At 37.2% G+C, this 17,186-nt stretch overlaps 2 protein-coding genes across 2 annotated transcripts; both read left to right on the top strand.

Annotated features, from left to right (window-relative positions):
• Positions 1–3,870: 3,870 nt before the first annotated feature.
• On the top strand, positions 3,871–11,790 carry LOC113300581. Its single transcript, XM_026549786.1, has 8 exons — positions 3,871–4,029; positions 5,029–5,278; positions 5,906–6,029; positions 6,830–7,176; positions 7,311–9,093; positions 9,755–10,011; positions 11,146–11,237; positions 11,418–11,790. The coding sequence occupies exons 1-7, from the start codon at positions 3,935–3,937 to the stop codon at positions 11,215–11,217; spliced, it is 2,928 nt and encodes a 975-aa protein (XP_026405571.1). The 5' UTR covers positions 3,871–3,934; the 3' UTR covers positions 11,218–11,237; positions 11,418–11,790.
• Positions 11,791–13,881: 2,091 nt separating this feature from the next.
• Positions 13,882–15,051, top strand: LOC113350789 (uncharacterized protein K02A2.6-like). Its single transcript, XM_026594909.1, has one exon. The coding sequence runs from the start codon at positions 13,882–13,884 to the stop codon at positions 15,049–15,051; it is 1,170 nt and encodes a 389-aa protein (XP_026450694.1).
• Positions 15,052–17,186: the final 2,135 nt, after the last annotated feature.

The raw sequence follows: 17,186 nt of genomic DNA, 5'->3' as shown, positions 1-17,186 counted from the left end.
TTTTTTTGGTAAAATATGTGAGTCAAATGTAAGCTAACTGATTAGTTAGAATTTTAAAGTAATTTTTTGTTGACGATACTAGTTCTTGACCTATGTGATTTATACAAAAAATTTACACAATTTGTTATTTCTTTAAATAAAATAAATCAATAACTAGTAACCCGTAGGAGAAACTCTTGTTCTTTTTTTTTAAAATATTTTTAAAGCATGTTTGTTAATATACATCATGTGAAGATTATAAAAAATTGTTAATTATTTTGTTGCACGATAACCGGTAAGTAAGATTTTGAGTTTTTCCTTACTGAACATTAAGAAAAATTAAAACATTCGGAGTTTTTTCTTACTAAAACATTCAGATTTTTAATATTATTTGAGCATTAACATAACTAGGTGTAATCCGGAACAAATGGGTTTGGATTATGCCGTAAGCTATGTCAGTAAAACAATAATCTACATACTAGACGATTTTATTTGTTGATTATAAAATTTATCATGGCAAAAAAAAAGAGAAAAATTATCACTTTTTTGGGGACAGAGGAGTTATTCTTGTGTAAAAGAAATAAAATTATTCAAGTTAAAATGAGATTGAAATATAACTGACTGATTACAGATGTACTTGTGATATAATTGCAGTTATAATAACAAAATTAAACATGGTGTTATATTTTTATTTGTTGAATAAATCAAAGAACCAAACAGGTATTCAGAAAGATTTTATAACGTGTCTATCATCTAGTTCTCGGCTTTGCACCAAAAGTTAATAACAACACAATGACAAGATTGACAAAACACTAAATATAATATATATTATATATGTATGAATTACAAGGCTGAATTTAGGAGTATCGCAAACTAAAAATTATTTGGCCTTTTGGTAAATTATAAAATTGCAACAAAAACTTTCATTTTGATTATTAAGTATGAAGCTCATCTTCAATCACCTTTGCCAATATCTACAACAAAGATCAAACATTACCCTCAACATCAGTAGTAACAAAGGTAAGAAACAAAAATTTTCAAATTTGCATATTCACTTGTTAAGGTGAATTTGAATAAAAAAAAGGCTAAAATTTGTGTGACACTGGTTAACGAGATATTTGCTGAAGAAATGTGTTAACTAGTCAGAGAGGAGGAAAAGACTAAAACTTATCTTGATGAAAAACTGACAGAGCTTCATCTCATCGAGTAAGAAAGCAAAGAAACGTATTTTATGAAGGGATAAACCATATATGCGTGCTTGTTTTTATTTATTCTTAACAAATCTATAATATTAAGGATGTTCACTTAAACAATCGGTACAAATACAGTCGATTCCAAAATTGGAAGTATTTATTGCATTCATATATGTTAGCCAACATATGTTTGCAGAATCAGGTAACTGTTCTTGACCGTTCTTGAGAGATCCTAAAGTTTTTTCATATTTATTAATATTAAATGACCACATGTTGTTTCATAATCAAAATAATTTGTTCAGCTAGGGTAACAGATGTTTACAAAATCTGGTAACTGTTCTTAACCGTTCTTATATCATAAGAGAAGAACCTTAGAAATAACAAGAACTCAACATCAAGAAAGTTAAAACTATCAAAAAGTAAAAGAAACTGAAAAGTAAATACCGGCTTTTCTTCTGCCCCAGGTAGAGATATTTTCAGGCTTGTCAATCCCAAAGAGCATTTGTTAAGTTACTTCCCGATCCCGAAGATTTAAGGGTTTGAATAGGAGAATCTGGAAAGCCGAGGTATACTACTAATCGTTTTGCTTAACCTATACAAAAGATCCCTTAAATGATCCTATGTAGATAAAAAAGATCACAAAATAAACAAGGTGTTCAACATCCAAACTTTTACTCTTAAAAGAAAATCAATATAATGTGGAATAACAAAAGTAAAAGTGACACACATGCTTTTGTCAACGAGGAGAACTACAAGTGCATAAACTTCTTGGGACCTATTCCAATATTGAATACTCACGGAATTGAGCCGCTACACTCTTATCTATCATCACATTCGGCCTAGTATATTTGAGACAGAATATACTAACACTAACCTACCCCGCTTTAGTGGTATCCTTGCACCTACAACTAGTTACTAGCCAACACACGGAAAACCCTCGTCAAATGTACGTCATTGTCAGGGAGTTTCTCCCCACTGCGTTGAGAAGGTATTGCTATTCGGTTTCCAACCTAACGACTCTTTTTAGGTATCAAATCAATACAGTTAAAAGGACAAAATGTGTGATTGTTAAAGCTTAGTGTAGAACAATGTAATGGAAAAAGTTCTAATCAAAACAAAGTTTTTCGATTAATTAGTAACTGCTTAATTCCCCCATTGCTAGCAAAGACGGTAAACCAACCATACAAACATTTTCCAAACTCTGGTTGACGAACACGATAAATTTTCATTTCCTTTTATTTCGTAAAAATTGTGCAACTAAGAAACTGATCAATTATTGAGAGACTGAAGGAGTACAACAAACCATTTATTAGTTGTACGTCGGAGTACAAAAAAGAAAATGGAAAGCCATGAACCCTTAACTCTAAACTAGGTAAAATAGAAAAATCTGAACCGAGTACATATAGCCTGTGTGGATACTAGAAGCAGAAGTGCTCTACTTCTCCTAAAACAGAATTCAGAAGTGGAACGTTTTTGCTTAACAAATTTTTTTCTTTTTTTGCTTTCAGAAGTTACTTCGATTTTTTTTTTGATATGCGAAAGTCAGACCCATGCCCCTACCCGAATCCAGCCAGTCGGACCAGCCCCATTGCCAGACCAACCCGCCAAACCCAACTATATCACTATACTAATACAAATCTTTAAGGTGGGAATTGAACCCCTGACTTTCTCTTTATTGGAGTTGATGGTAAGCCATTGAGCTATAAGTTTGGACCCACTCTGAAATGGTTTACCCAAACTAATTTCTGAATTTTTTGCTTCCAGAAGTCCAAAAACGATTTCGCTAATGTTATCCAAACATGCTAATAATGTTTTTTTTTTAATAGACAAAGCGTCTTATCGGTTTATCCTTGGACCAGAGCAGATTTATACTTGCAATCAAGCATATCAGTATCGAACTTTAAGCCCAGCAGTATCCAACGTTATCCTCCAGTCTCACTCCTAGTTAGCAATTCGGGATTCGGCAAACGTACGGAACGACAAACATACGAGTATTATACGGTTTTGTAAAATCCAGATTCGGTCCAAAATTCGGTCAACGGGACGTGATTCGTCAGTAATTCGGAACACGTGTATAATTCGATTTATAAATGTGAGTTCGGCTCCGAAAATTCAGTATTTATATATAACAATTAATTTGTATTTATAAGGTCATAGACCAATTTTTATGCATATGTGTGAGTTATATAAGAAAAAATAAACTTAATATGATGATATTAATAATATATACAACATTAGTTATCCAAGAGGACGTCGTATGGTGGTTTAGATGCTTGGTTAGTGAGTTTGAGATCTCTCTCACCTTCACCTTCAAATCTCTTCAGTCATTTTTGTTTCATAAAAATTACAACACGTCTAATATTCGGTCGTGTATGCTCGGGAGGCAGTAAAGTCCAAAAAGTGGAGTCTTTGAAAAGTAAAAGCTAAAGAATTTATGGCGAATTAAGCGAACGTATCATTCGGGATACGTAAAATTCGTGAACGATTCGCGAATAATCCGGGAATGCCACATAATACGCGACTTGGGTTCGGAGTCGCAAACGTACGCGAATAAAACGGAAAAATTCGTGAATGATTCGTGAATCATTCGCGAACTTACTAACTAGGGTCTCACTCACACGGTCAACAAAAAGCGACAAAAGGACGCGTATTGCACACTGGGCGCATCTTAGAAACCAGCCTGGTTTCTGCTGAGTCTTTTATCGAATCAAAGAGAGAGACAGAGGTGACGAAGAAGACGAGGGAGGGAGAAGTAAAATAAAATGAGAGAGGAAGTTAGAAGCTCAGGTGGTACTAACACTGTTGATGCTTTGCTCATAGCTAGGTCATCTTCACCCCCTACTACTCCAGCTGCTAGGTATTATCTCATTTCTTCTCCTTTTTTTCTTTAAACCCTAAAATTTTAAGATCACAATTAGGTTTCTAGGGTACGAGAACACTGCATCTGCGATGATTTCGACATGTGTTGTATGTAATTCGGTTGCTAAAGTTTTGTTTTTGAAGCTCAATTTCTACTGTTTAATTGGGAAAAACTAAAAAAGAGTGTTTTTTTAGGTCAGTCGTCGAATTTTGTTAGAAATTCAGTGAAATTTAGTGATGGAAAGGGACAGTGGAGTGGGGCGATAAATTATTTTTTTTCAAGTCCTTAACGAACAATTTTGTTGGTCCGGGTGATTAATTGTGCTATAGGTTGTTAATTGTATACATGGAAGGATTGTGGAGACTCTTTATACTATTTTAGCGGAGGTTAGCTTGTTTCAGGAGAGTGAAACTAGAGAGGCAGTATGAGATAGGAGAGTTTTTTTCAGTAAAGTTTGAATATTTGAGTTTATGTATTTTCAATTTGTATTGAAAATTGAAATGGTATGCAACACTGGTGCATGCAGACATATCTTACTTTAAGGGAAACTATAAAATCCTTTTGCTTTTATTGTTTATGTTTATGAGGAATTTCAGTTGCTAAATGCACAAGTGTTTGCCCCTGAAGTACCAATTTTTCTTACGGGTGCTAGAAGGTAACCATCAAATTAGGCTTAAGAAAGTGCAGACTGTAGAGAATTCTTAATGCGTATGATAATAGGAATTCCGAATGCGTGTGATAATAGGAAATTGCAAGAGAGTCAAGAGACAAATTAGGAATATTTTGCTTTCTTGCTTAAAAAGTCTTGGAAACAAACTGAACAAATTTTATCGGTTGCCTTACGCTCACAATTTGTTTCTCACAATACTTTCATTAGATCTGGACATCTAGTTGTAGGATTTCCGGAGAGCATCATACAATGAGATGCATTCTCCCAAATTAAACAATTTCAAGTGATGGAAAATTGACATGTCTTGTGCACTTGATCTTTATCAGTTCAGCTGGAGCATCCTCACCTGCTGTACCCACAAATGTTGGCAGTATAGACTGGTTTGGTCAAGGACAGGGTTCCAAAGCAGGCTCTCTATCTTGTGGTGGTTCACAACCATACAAGACTTCCTTGAGCACTAGTGCTGGTGGTTCTGCTCTTGGATCATCTCAACCTTCATGCAGACCGTGGGAGCGGGGGGATTTGCTTAGGCGTTTGGCCACATTTAACCCTTCACACTGGTCTGGAAAGCCAAAGGTTTGAGCTACATATTGCAGTTTCATGTACTTATACCATATTATATCTAAAATAGTAGTATATCGTTTATTTCTTTGTTTCTTTCTTATACTGTAGAATGCTCATACTCATTTTTGGTAGTTGTAATTTTGTTGAGTGTATCAAATTATGTGTATCTGTTGCGTATATACGGACTTTATTGGACCTGTAAATACTTCCGTCAAAAGTAAGCAGGGAGGTATACATTTTTGGCCTATGTCTAATTGCAGTATGCTGCTCTTTTGTAGTAAATTTTCTTAGGCAAGAGCATTATTAACGGCTTATATCAGGACCTTTGGCAATGCCTTTTCTTGTAAAACATAGTTGAGCTTTGTTTACCTGTTTTTCTTTGCTTAATGAAATCTACATTGGGTTTGTACTTACAGCTCATGGTGTTGCTTATTATACCTCTCTTTAACTGTGTGTGAACTAGTATCCTATTTACTCGTTTACGCTTATACCAAGTCGCTCAGATGGCGTGTCAGTGCATTTGCACTAAATCTGTCTGGTCAAAAATCCTAGGCAGTCTTTTTGTATTGGTTTTAGGCCTAAGCGCTAGGTTGTACAAAATCGCCATTGACTCTTTATTTATCGTGGTTTCTTTTGCAGGTTGCTAGTTCATTGACCTGTGCACGAAGAGGTTGGGTAAATGTGGACGTTGATGAAATTGTGTGCGAGTCTTGTGGGGCGAAGCTGAGCTTTGTTTTGTCAGCATCTTGGACATCAACTGAAGGTGAAGTGCCCTGTCTTTAAATATGGTTTCAAGTAGGTAAGGTATAGAGCCAGAGGGTATTTTTCTTTTTCCACTACATAGTGGTGTGTTACTATTTGGCACTATCTACCTGATAGTCCCCGTCCACAAGAACCACTATTATTATTATCTCAAAAGTGAGATAGTGGTAACTGGTAAGTTGTGCTGTCTGTGGGAAACTACCACTAAAATTTGCTGCCTCGATGGTGCAGACTAGTTATTTTAGGGCTTCTCAATAATGCAAAAATTGGGATAGGTACCTTGAACCTATCCCTATTTAGCGTCAGGCTCACATTTGTTTTGCACAATCCTTGTATTTTCGGCTTAAGCTCATCGAGAATCAGGTTTACTTGGTGGGCTCAGGAGGATCCCAGCTTAAGTTGAAATGTGACTTGCTTAACTGGTTTCACTATAATCCATCAAATGGATAGATGCCTTTACTAGATCATTGGACATTAATATTTTCTTAGGTGTCAGAGGTAATGTCGTTTCCTTAATTTTGGGTTTTCTGGAAAATGGGTTCTTAGACAAAAGATTTCTGGTGGAACTTGAAAACTTGGAATATTTGCTATTAAAAAGGTTTACGTTAACATTCCCCTGAGCTCAAGCATTCTCATTTCTCGAGATACTCAAATTTCCAGGTTTGATATTTCATTTTTTATCGTCTGAATCCTTTTTCTTGTTAGAGACACATTCACATCTATTTTCATTCTCGTCCGGAGTGGTGTGATTGGTGTTTATAATCTTGCTAACTTTGGTCTTTATTCATTCTTTTGATGAAGTTGATAGTGCTGGGGAAGCTTTTGCCAAGCAGCTCGATCTTGGACACAAGGTCTCGTGTCCTTGGAAAGGAAACAACTGTGCTGAAAGCTTGGTTCAGTTCCCTCCAGCGCCCCAATCAGCCCTGATTGGCGGTTACAAGGATCGATGTGATGGACTGTTACAGTTTCAGTCTCTTCCTGTTATATCTGGATCTGCTATTGAACAGATGCGGATTTCTCGAAGCTCACAAGTGGACCGCTTTCTATCGCAGTCGCAAGTTCTATTATCCGTGGAATTGGGTTTCAAGTCAGAGAGCATCCCAGGAACCCAATCCTCGCGAGAAGAGGTTCCTGCTGTCTATTCTCATGTGAGATGCTTTTGACTCTTAATTCTTTATGAATTATATTTCTCGGTAGTCTATGCTAACTAGTTAGCTTCTGCTGTCTATGCTCACTGGTTATTTTTCGCTATCCTCCCGTTTGATAATTTTTTTCTCGGCAGTCTCAGAAGCTGATAAGCCTATGCGGATGGGAAACCAGATGGCTTCCTAATGTTCAAGACCTTGAAGAGCATTCTGCTCAGTCGGCTAGAAATGAATCTTCTTTTGTCCGCAGTAGAGACCGAGCAGGGCCCTCTCAGGATGCATGGTTTAGCAAGAATGCAACTTCTGCTTCTGCAAAGAAAGACACTGGAAAGAAGAAAGCATCAGCTCTGGAGTCTAGATGTGAATCCCTGTTACCTATGTTGGATTGTAGCTTATGTGGTGCCACTGTCAAAATCTGGGACTTCCGTACTGTTCCCCGTCCTTCTCGTTTGGGTTCCAACAATATTGATACCCCAGAAATAAGCAAAAAGATGTCATTGGCACGTGGAGCAAGTGCAGCAAGTGGAATCAGTGGATGGGTTGCTGACGGCTTGGAGAAAGAACAGATTGAGGTCCGTGATGAAGCGGCAACAAATGAGGTCAAATCGCCATCAAATGCAGGTGTTGATTTGAATCTTTCCATGGCTGGTGTTTTACCAACTACTTCTCAGTCAGCAGTTGTTCCTGTAACAGAACACAATCAAGATGGTGCAGGTATAGGAAGGGATCTAAAAATAGGGCAACCTTCAGGTAGTGAGGTTGGAGATCGTGCGACATCCTATGAATCACGTGGCCCCAGTACTCGAAAACGGAGTTTAGAGGGAGGCGGTAGCACAGTTGATAGACCACCACATTTAAGAACGCAGCAGGCTGATAGCGTAGAAGGAACTGTGATAGACCGTGACGGTGACGAAGTAAATGATGGCAGACAATACTCAGCTGGGCCGTCTAAACGTGTGCGTGACTTCGATTTTGATACATACCATTCGCCATACAGAAGAGATTCATCTGGTGCTGGTCCTAGCCATTCGATAGGTTTTGGTGTAGAAATGGATGTGAACAGAAGTGAACGGTTCAACCAAAGGCATGATCAAGTTGTTGGCATCTCATTGGCTAGAGATTCAGCACGTGCATCTTCTGTAATTGCAATGGATACAATTGGTCATGGCACGGACGAAGATTCTATGGAAAGTGTGGAAAATTATCCTGGTGATGTTGACGATGCTCACTTTTCTTCTCCAGCTATGTATAAGAACCTAGACATGAATGATGCTTCAGAGCTCAACTACAGTAATCAGGCACAACAAAGCACTTGTGTCCAACCGGCTGCTGAAAGAATTGCCCAAGAAATAGGTGTCAGCAGCATTAATGACAGCGAGGAAATATTAAATGCGGAAACAGCAACTGTACATGCACGTGACCGGTTTAGCTTTGGACTTAGTGTAGGAAGTGTTGGTATGGGTGCTAGTCATGAGGCAGAAATTCACGGGACCGATGCTTCTGTTCACAGAGGAGAGAGTGTTGTTGGTGACGCTGAACCTGTAGCTGAAGTCACTGAGAATCAAGGGCAAACAGGTGAATATACTCCGGATCCTGGGTTAATGGATGTGTTTATTCCTGAAATGATGGATAGAGAGGATCCTCATGGTGATAGTCAAGATGTGATATCTCGATCAGTTGGAAGGGAAGATAGTGGATCTAAAGTTGATGGTTCAGCCAAGGCTGATTCTGTTGAAAGTGGTCAGAAAATAAGTCAAAGCCACAGATTGATTCATGGTAACAGTGCCCATCATTCCCTTTCTTGTGATGCTGCAGTATACTCAACTTATGAAGCTTCCAAGGGAGAGGTGACTCAAGCCGGCAAAGCCTCCCTTACCGATGATTGTGCATTCACTGAATATATGGGTGCAAATGGAATAGGTAAGTCACGTTCACCTCATTTTTCTCTGTATGAGGCTGATATTTTTGTGATCCAATCAATGTTCATGCTGATTACCTATGTTTATTTTTAAACCTTTAACTAACTTAAATACCACTAGCAAGAAGTTTATATGCAAAAGCCGTAATACATATAGCTAACGAACACTTCACTTACTACAAAGTGAAGTGATAAAAATCAATATAGGTAAACTTAAATATCATCAAAGAAAATAAGTGAATTTTTTTCACTAGAGAAGCAAGTGATATAGGCATCCATCCTAGTATGTTGCTACACTAAGTGCTTGTAGTTTCTAGCTTGTGATAAGTACAACGTAAACGAACCTCGAATATCGTTTTGTTGAGTAACACTAAATCATTTTGCAACTTTCCTATTGTTAAAGGTCCTGGTTATCTCAACTAGCGAGTTGTTTCGTATACCTTGCGCATAACTACATGTGTTATCAAATATATATTTCTGGTGCTCTTTGAGTTAAAAGCTAGCCAAATTGATCTGTCCTTGAAATAATTACCAACCTATGTCTTGCTTCTGTTTAGTAAAGCCAACTTGGTCTGTCCTAAATATTTTATGTTGAAATCACTTCCAAGTCTACTTCTATACTTTTTCTTAAAATTACTTAATAACATTTCGTAAAACTTTCAGGGCCACCAAATGGGGAAAGCAATTATGAAGAAGCCATATCATTTGATCCTATTAAGCATCACAATCGTTGCTGTCCGTGGGTGAACGGAAACGTTGCTGCAGCTGGCTGCAGTAATAGTGGCATTTCGAGTTCCAGTTTTGGTACTTCAGCTCTGTGCGGGTGGCAGCTGACGTTGGATGCGCTGGATGCCTTCCAGTCACTAGGTCATATTCCCAATCAAACACCACAGTCTGAGTCTGCAGCATCTCAGTATAAGGTTTGAAATTACAAATATCCTCTTCGAGAAATTGCTATTAGTTTGTAGAATTGTTGTGCACATGCTACTTTAGGTGGACCCGCCATCAACCATCTATGCTTAGCTAGGCTTACTTCTGGAATAGTAGTTGCTAAATTAATTTTGTCTACATTGGTCCAACGTATACTAGAGGCTGGCTTTAAATCACAGTCCAGCAGTCAAAGATTTATATTACCCACTTCAGATTCTAACTGCTGAGAGTGCTGATTACGAGATACTCAGATGAATGTTTGACAAAATCGGTATCACACATATACCGAGTCATCCTTGCCCTTTTTGTCAAACGTCGAATTTGTGGAGTTAGATTTTTTTTTTTTTGTGTCTCATCATCTGTTTGGTGTAAAATCATGTGGTGTAAATATCCCCGAAGTACCTAAAAAGTTCATCAGTAATTGTGATCTATCTTTTGCTGGTTTACGATGCATGTTTTATGCAACTTTTTGCATAAGTGTGAAACAAGACATATCATAAATGCGTGAATACTTGAGAGGGCCATAGCTGCATTAAAAAAAGACATACCTCATCTTTGATCTCTATCATTATTTTATTTGTTGAACCTTAACAATCTCTATGTGGATAATTGCGTCTGCGAAGAAAATTCTTTGGCTGTGAGTTTGAGGGATGTAGTTTTTCCGACTGCGACCCTTAGATTTGTGTAAGTGGTCTTATTGTATGACACTATTTTGATCTGGTTTCCCTATGTAGTCAAGTCTCTTGACATTGAGTAGTTCTTGGGTGAAGACAACTATTTGGCATTTGTTTCTTAGGTCATTTAGTGTAATATTAAGTTGTCGCTTCAAGACATCAATGAAGCACCACAAACAAGCTCTTTTTATTTTTTTTTATTTTTTTTTAAGATAATTTATTTTAGCGTTGTTGAGAAACATAAAATTTACTAGGCCTTGTTAACTTATTTCTGAAGCAGTTATTTTATTTATTTGTTTATTTTCTTCTTGTTGTTGCCAAATTTGCTATCTGGTGATCCTATCTAGTTATGATATATGATTTCAACCATCTCTGGCTCAACTTCGATTCTCTCTTTATTGTTTTCTATCTAGTTATGAGTTCAGGAGTGACTTGAGATTCTTCTTTCAGGATGACCACATCTACCCGAGCCAAAAGCTGTTGGCACGACATTCAGCAAGCAAAAATCACGGAAAACATTGAGATTAGATCTTAAGATGATGGTATGTTTAAATCAAACTGTCATTTAAAATAAAATGTACAGCAAATGATGAGTGTTAACTCTAGAAATGTTAGTCTTCTGTGTGATGTACATTCCGAAATTGGATTTATATCTTGCTGCTGCAGAACTTAGCTCAATATTGGATTAACTCTGCTGTTTTGTTCTGAATTATGTTGCCCAGGTGTATAATTTGCATGCACTTGGTGCTGCTGGTAGGTTATTGGGAAAGAAAATATAATTGCTGTTTCGGTGGCAGACAACATTGCAAATGTGGAAAGTGCAATAACCTTGCATTGTTGCAAATTTTTTTAATGTTTATTAAGGATTCAGGTATCTTTCTTTAAACCTTCTTGTTTATGAGTGGTTTTTTAAGCTTCTCTAGAACAGCAGCTATTTTGGTTTTTAAAGAGTTGATATGTAGATTGAGCAAGTGAGTATTTGTCAAAGCATATTGTAATTTGAAACTTAGTGAACCATATACAAATGTGACTTGATTCTTATTCTCTGTTAGAATCAGCAAGCGATTTGATGCCAAATTTTACAATGCTACCGCATTCCCATGGAATTGATGAATAGTAGTAGTACATGAAAATAGTTTTTATATATGTTTTCTGTTGTGGTTTCATGAAACAGCAGCGTTAGAAAATTTGGAAAGTCAGTTACTGTCTAGGAAAATGATAGTTTTCACCTTGTTATTGGAAAGAACACCCTCATTTCAGAATTACCTCTTTCTTCTTCTAGTTCCAATATATATATGCCTGTAGTAAGATGTTTTTCGTTCCATCTTTTTTACCTCATACCGGCTCTTTAAGCCTAATCTCAATACATTGAATCATCAGAGTATGTGTATCACTATTGGCTAATGCCATAGAATGCCAATAAAACTTCAACAGGCAACATCTTGCTCCTGACGCGCCAAGGAGCACAGCCCTTAAGGCTGTCTTTTTTTTCTCTTTTCTTTTCTGAAGTCTATGCTGCAGCCACTATAAATTCTTTTGAATTCATTTTTGTGTGTTGTCTATTTACTCTGTTAATCTAGACTCACGCTCGACTTAATAGTACTTCGTTCTTGTTTGGTTGATGGAGATGTCAAATTAGCTTTTCTTGTAATAAGAGAACACTCAGTGGAGTCTGGTTGAGCCTTTGGGATTAGTCAGAAACAATATGATTTATGAGTCGGGTATTTTAAGTGGTGTGTATGCATGTGGTGTGTAAGAGTAACATAACATGATTTATGCCCATTCTAGATAACATAACATAGATGCCTTATCGATTTATGTCCATTCTAGTAAGGCATCATAGATCGATAAGAGACCTATTTATCCTTGCTTTATGTCTATCTATGTTATGCATACAATAAGAGATCTATGTTATGTTAGATAACAATAAGGCATCATTTAAGGCACCATACACTTGCTTTATGTATCCTTTATGTCCATTCTAGAAACAATATGATTTATGCATACAATATGATTTATATCTAGGTCTATACCATCCTTCAAAGGAAGAAAAAGCCCACCAGAAAGACCTTGATAGGAAACGTCCTCAAAGCCTAGGACTAATCCTACGGTAAGGTCGAGTTTGTTATAATTTGGGTCATAACCTTTAAGGTTAAGTTAGGAAAGTGGTCTTTTTCCTGTGTTGAAAGTTATTTAGTGCAATTTCCCTTTATAAGTTAGGTTTATTATTAAAAGTCAGAGTCTAATATAAATATGAGAAGAATGTCGAACTAAGGCAGAGAAGAATTTTGATACAGTTTGTTCTATAAACTTATTTTTTATACGACTTGTTTCTGTCTGTCCTCTTGATAAGAATCTTCCAGGTTCTTATCAATTGGTATCAGAGCTGGTTCGTCTAGTTTATGATCAAATACCATTACACACGAACACAAAAGAGGAAGACGGAGAAACATCTCAAGGATTTACAAGATAAATTGAACGCTCTGGAGCTTCAAATTTCTGAATCAAAAAAAAAATATCGGCCATCTGTTAGGCTTGTGCTGCAACAGTTTGATGGACAAGATCCAGAAACTTGGTTGAGTAAGGCTGAAACCTATTTTGAGTATTATAAGATACCTGACGCAGAAAAGGTAACGTTGGCAAGCTTTCATCTTGACGGAACAGCAGCACAGTGGTACCAATGGGTACAGGATTACATGGTGGATATGTCTTGGAAACAATTTCACGCAGGATTATTAAAAAGATTTGGATGTACCGGCCTTGAAGATTATGCAGCTAAACTTTCAAAGCTTAGGCAAAGCAGTTGCAGAAACTTTGAAGATTTTCGTGATGAGTTTGAACGATTATCTAATCAGGTACAGGGATTACCTGAAAGTTATCTTATAAGCTGTTTTATTAGTGGACTTAAGGAAGAAGTTGGGCTGGAAACAGTAATCGATCAATGGTATTAACACTGCGCGATTACAAGATGCAAAAGTGTCCTTGAAACGTCAAATTGCTAGAAACAGTAATCGACCAATGGTACCAGCTAATGTTAATACTCAAACTAAGGTACCACCAAGTTTCCCTCCTGCTAGAAGATTGACTCAAGCTGAGACTGATGAAAAAAGGAAACAACAATTGTGTTATTACTGCAATGAGAAGTGGTTTAGAGGACAAAAATGCAAACCTAAAACCAGTTTCTGAATGGAGGGTGAAGAAGAGCAAGGCGAAGATGGTGACGATCCAACATTCAGTGGCGAAGAAGAAGAGCAAATCTCTGAAGAAGAGATGGGTGAGATATCTGTTCATGCATTAGGCGGGTCTCGAACACCGCAAACAATGAGAGTAACGGGAGCTATAAAGAAGGAAAAGATAACAATTTTGATTGATTATGGCAGCACCCATAATTTTATTGATCCAATAATTTCAAGGAAATTAGGAATTGAAGTATTAAGTGACGAGAGATTTGAAGTGATGGTTGCTAATGGAACACGAGTACCATGTTTAGGTAGATGTCCAAGCTGGGGATTTGAATTGCAAAACTATAAATTTGTATCTGATTTTCATGTACTATCTTTGGGAGGATGTGATGTTGTTTTGAGTGCACAATGGTTAGGAACTTTGGGTCCAATCAGTTGGGACTTTAAGAAGCTCACAATGGAATTTACTGTGGATGATAGAGTCATTCGATTAGTAGGAGAAATAAATCATAAGCCAAGGATAGCTACAAGTCATGTAATGTGGCGTCTGGTAAGAAGTGGAGCTCCTAGCTATATCTGTCACATACGGCAAGCACAACAACCACAAACCAAAAGTTCTGAAATTTCACCTGATATTTACAGAATTATAGAAGACTTCAAGGAAGTATTTTCAACTCCAACTGTTTTACCACCTTCAAGAACGCATGATCATCGAATACCATTATTGCCAAATAGCACTCTTGTCAATGTGCGACCATACAGGTATGCTCACTATCATAAGAATGAAATTGAAAATTGTGCCAAAGAATTATTGGATATTGGGTTAATAAGCCCAAGTACTAGTCCTTTCTCTTCACCTGTACTGTTGGTGAAAAAGAAAGATGGATCATGGAGGATATGTATAGACTATAGAGCATTAAATCTTGTTATTGTGAAGGATAAATTTCCTATACCGGTAATTGATGAGTTGTTGGATGAACTACATGGAACTTGTTTTTTCTCGAAGTTGGATTTACGTGCAGGTTATCATCAAATTCGAATGCATGAAGATGACATACCCAAGACGGCGTTCAGAACCCACGATGGGCATTACGAGTTCCTAGTGATGTCGTTTGGACTTACGAATGCTCCTTCTACGTTCCAATATTTAATGAATGACATTTTCCGAAACTAGCTCCGTAAGAATGTTTTGGTATATTTTGATGATATATTAGTTTACAGCAAAACATGGGAAGATCACTTGTTACATCTACGAATCGTTTTTGAGATATTACAATCCCAAAAGATGGTGGTGAAATTGAGCAATTGTTCTTTTGGAAAAGAAGAAGTTGAATATCTTGGGCATATAATAAATCTTCAAGGAGTAGCTGCTGATCCATCTAAGATATAATGCATGAAAGAATGGTCAACACCTGCAACCGTCAAGGCACGAAGGGGTTTTTTGGGTTTGAAAGTTTATTACAGAAAATTCATAAGAGATTATGGAAAAATTGCTTCGCCACTAACAAAATTACTTAAAAAAGATGGTTTTAAGTGGTCCAACGAAGACAATGAAGCATTTATCTCCCTCAAGGAATCCATGACTTCAGCTCCTGTATTAGCATTACCTAATTTCTCTAAAACTCTCGTAATTGAAAGTGATGCTAGTGGGAGAGGTATTGGAGCTGTTTTAATGCAAGAAAAGCGGCCAATTGCTTTCATTAGCAAGGCACTTGGTCCTAAACACTTGGGTCTGTCAACGTATGAAAAGGAACTACTTGCAATCATTCATGCAGTTACCAAATTGAGGCCATATTTGGTTGGGCGTAGGTTTTTGGTTCGAACAGATCAACAAAGTTTGAGATACTTCTTGGAAGCCAAGGCCACCACACCCTCTCAGCAAAAGTGGCTGACCAAACTGCTCGGATATGACTATGAAATTGTGTACAAAAAGGGCATCAAAAATCAAGCAGCTGATGCATTATCTTGAATGTATGAAAATACGAACACGTTACAAGCTATATCTTATGTACATTGTTCGTGGATGGATGAACTCAAACAAGATCTTAAGATTGATCCTTGGATGATTGAGAAGATACAGAAGTTGGATCAAAGTAGTTTCAGTACCAAAATTTTTTCTGAAGATAATGGTTTACTGAAATATCGTTAGAACCAATTAGTTGTCAGTACATTGTCTAAGTGGAAGGATATTCTTATGAAAGAATTTCATTCATCACCAGATGCTGGTCATTCAGGTTACTTGAAGACTATTCATAGGTTAAATAAGTTGTTCTATTGGCCTGGAATGAGACAAGATGTGAAGGATTTTATTGCTGGGTGTGATATATGTCAGAGGAATAAGTATAGCACATTGTCACCATCTGGATTGTTAGAGCCCCTTCAAACACCCACTACAGTTTGGTCTGACATATCTATGGACTTCATCGACGGGTTGCCAAATTCTCATGGTAAGACTGTCATATTAGTAGTGGTTGACAGATTCACCGAATATGCTCACTTCGTAGCCTTAAAGCATCCTTACACAACTGCTACTGTGACTCATCAATTTATGGATTCTGTGGTTAAACTCCATGGTTTTCCAAAAACCATTGTATCAGATTGAGATGCTGTATTCACAAGTCGATTTTGGCAAGAGTTGTTCAAACTGTAAGGCACTCAACTCAAGCTCAGTTCTTCGTATCATCCTCAAACCGATGGGCAAACTGAAGTGGTTAATCGGTGTTTAGAAGCCTATTTGAGATGTTTCATTAATGATAAACCAAAGACATGGACGTTATGGTTATCATGGGCTGAATATTGGTATAACACGACTTATCATACTTTGACAAAAGTTACACCATTTGAAGCACTCTATGGGATGCCACCTCCTGCTCTTAATAACTATGTTCCTGGAGAAGCAAGCAGCACCAATTTGGATGAAGCTCTTGTACAACGAAATCAAATATTAGCTCATTTGAAGGAGAATTTGCAGGTGGCAAGAGAACGAATGAAACGATATGCTGACAGAAAGCGCATTGATATTGAGTTTCAAGAAGGAGAATTTGTGTATTTAAAACTTCAACCATATCGTCAGACTTCAACTGTCCGCAGGCCTTCTCAAAAACTGTCAGCACGTTTCTTTGGTACATACAAGATTGTTGAGCGCATTGGCAAGGTGGCTTATAGGCTGGAACTACCGGAAGGATCAAAAATACATCATGTATTTCATGTATCAAATTTAAAGAAGGCTGTACTACCGAACTATGAAGTGTCCAAGGAGCTACCTACTGAAGTTGATGAAGAACCATTATCATCCATGTTAATGTTATC

This window comes from Papaver somniferum, chromosome 1, assembly GCF_003573695.1.
Source record: "Papaver somniferum cultivar HN1 chromosome 1, ASM357369v1, whole genome shotgun sequence".
NCBI lineage: Eukaryota > Viridiplantae > Streptophyta > Magnoliopsida > Ranunculales > Papaveraceae > Papaver > Papaver somniferum.
This window is presented reverse-complemented; position numbering and strand designations above follow the sequence as displayed.

What these genes read in the sequence shown, in the direction of transcription:
- LOC113350789 (XM_026594909.1), top strand. Translation starts at nt 13,882, where the DNA reads ATGGAGGGTGAAGAAGAGCAAGGCGAAGATGGTGACGATCCAACATTC.
- LOC113300581 (XM_026549786.1), top strand. Translation starts at nt 3,935, where the DNA reads ATGAGAGAGGAAGTTAGAAGCTCAGGTGGTACTAACACTGTTGATGCT. An exon ending in ACTGGTCTGGAAAGCCAAAG is followed by an intron (nt 5,279 to 5,905) that starts GTTTGAGCTACA and finishes TTTCTTTTGCAG; the next exon opens with GTTGCTAGTTCATTGACCTG. An exon ending in ATCTTGGACATCAACTGAAG is followed by an intron (nt 6,030 to 6,829) that starts GTGAAGTGCCCT and finishes CTTTTGATGAAG; the next exon opens with TTGATAGTGCTGGGGAAGCT.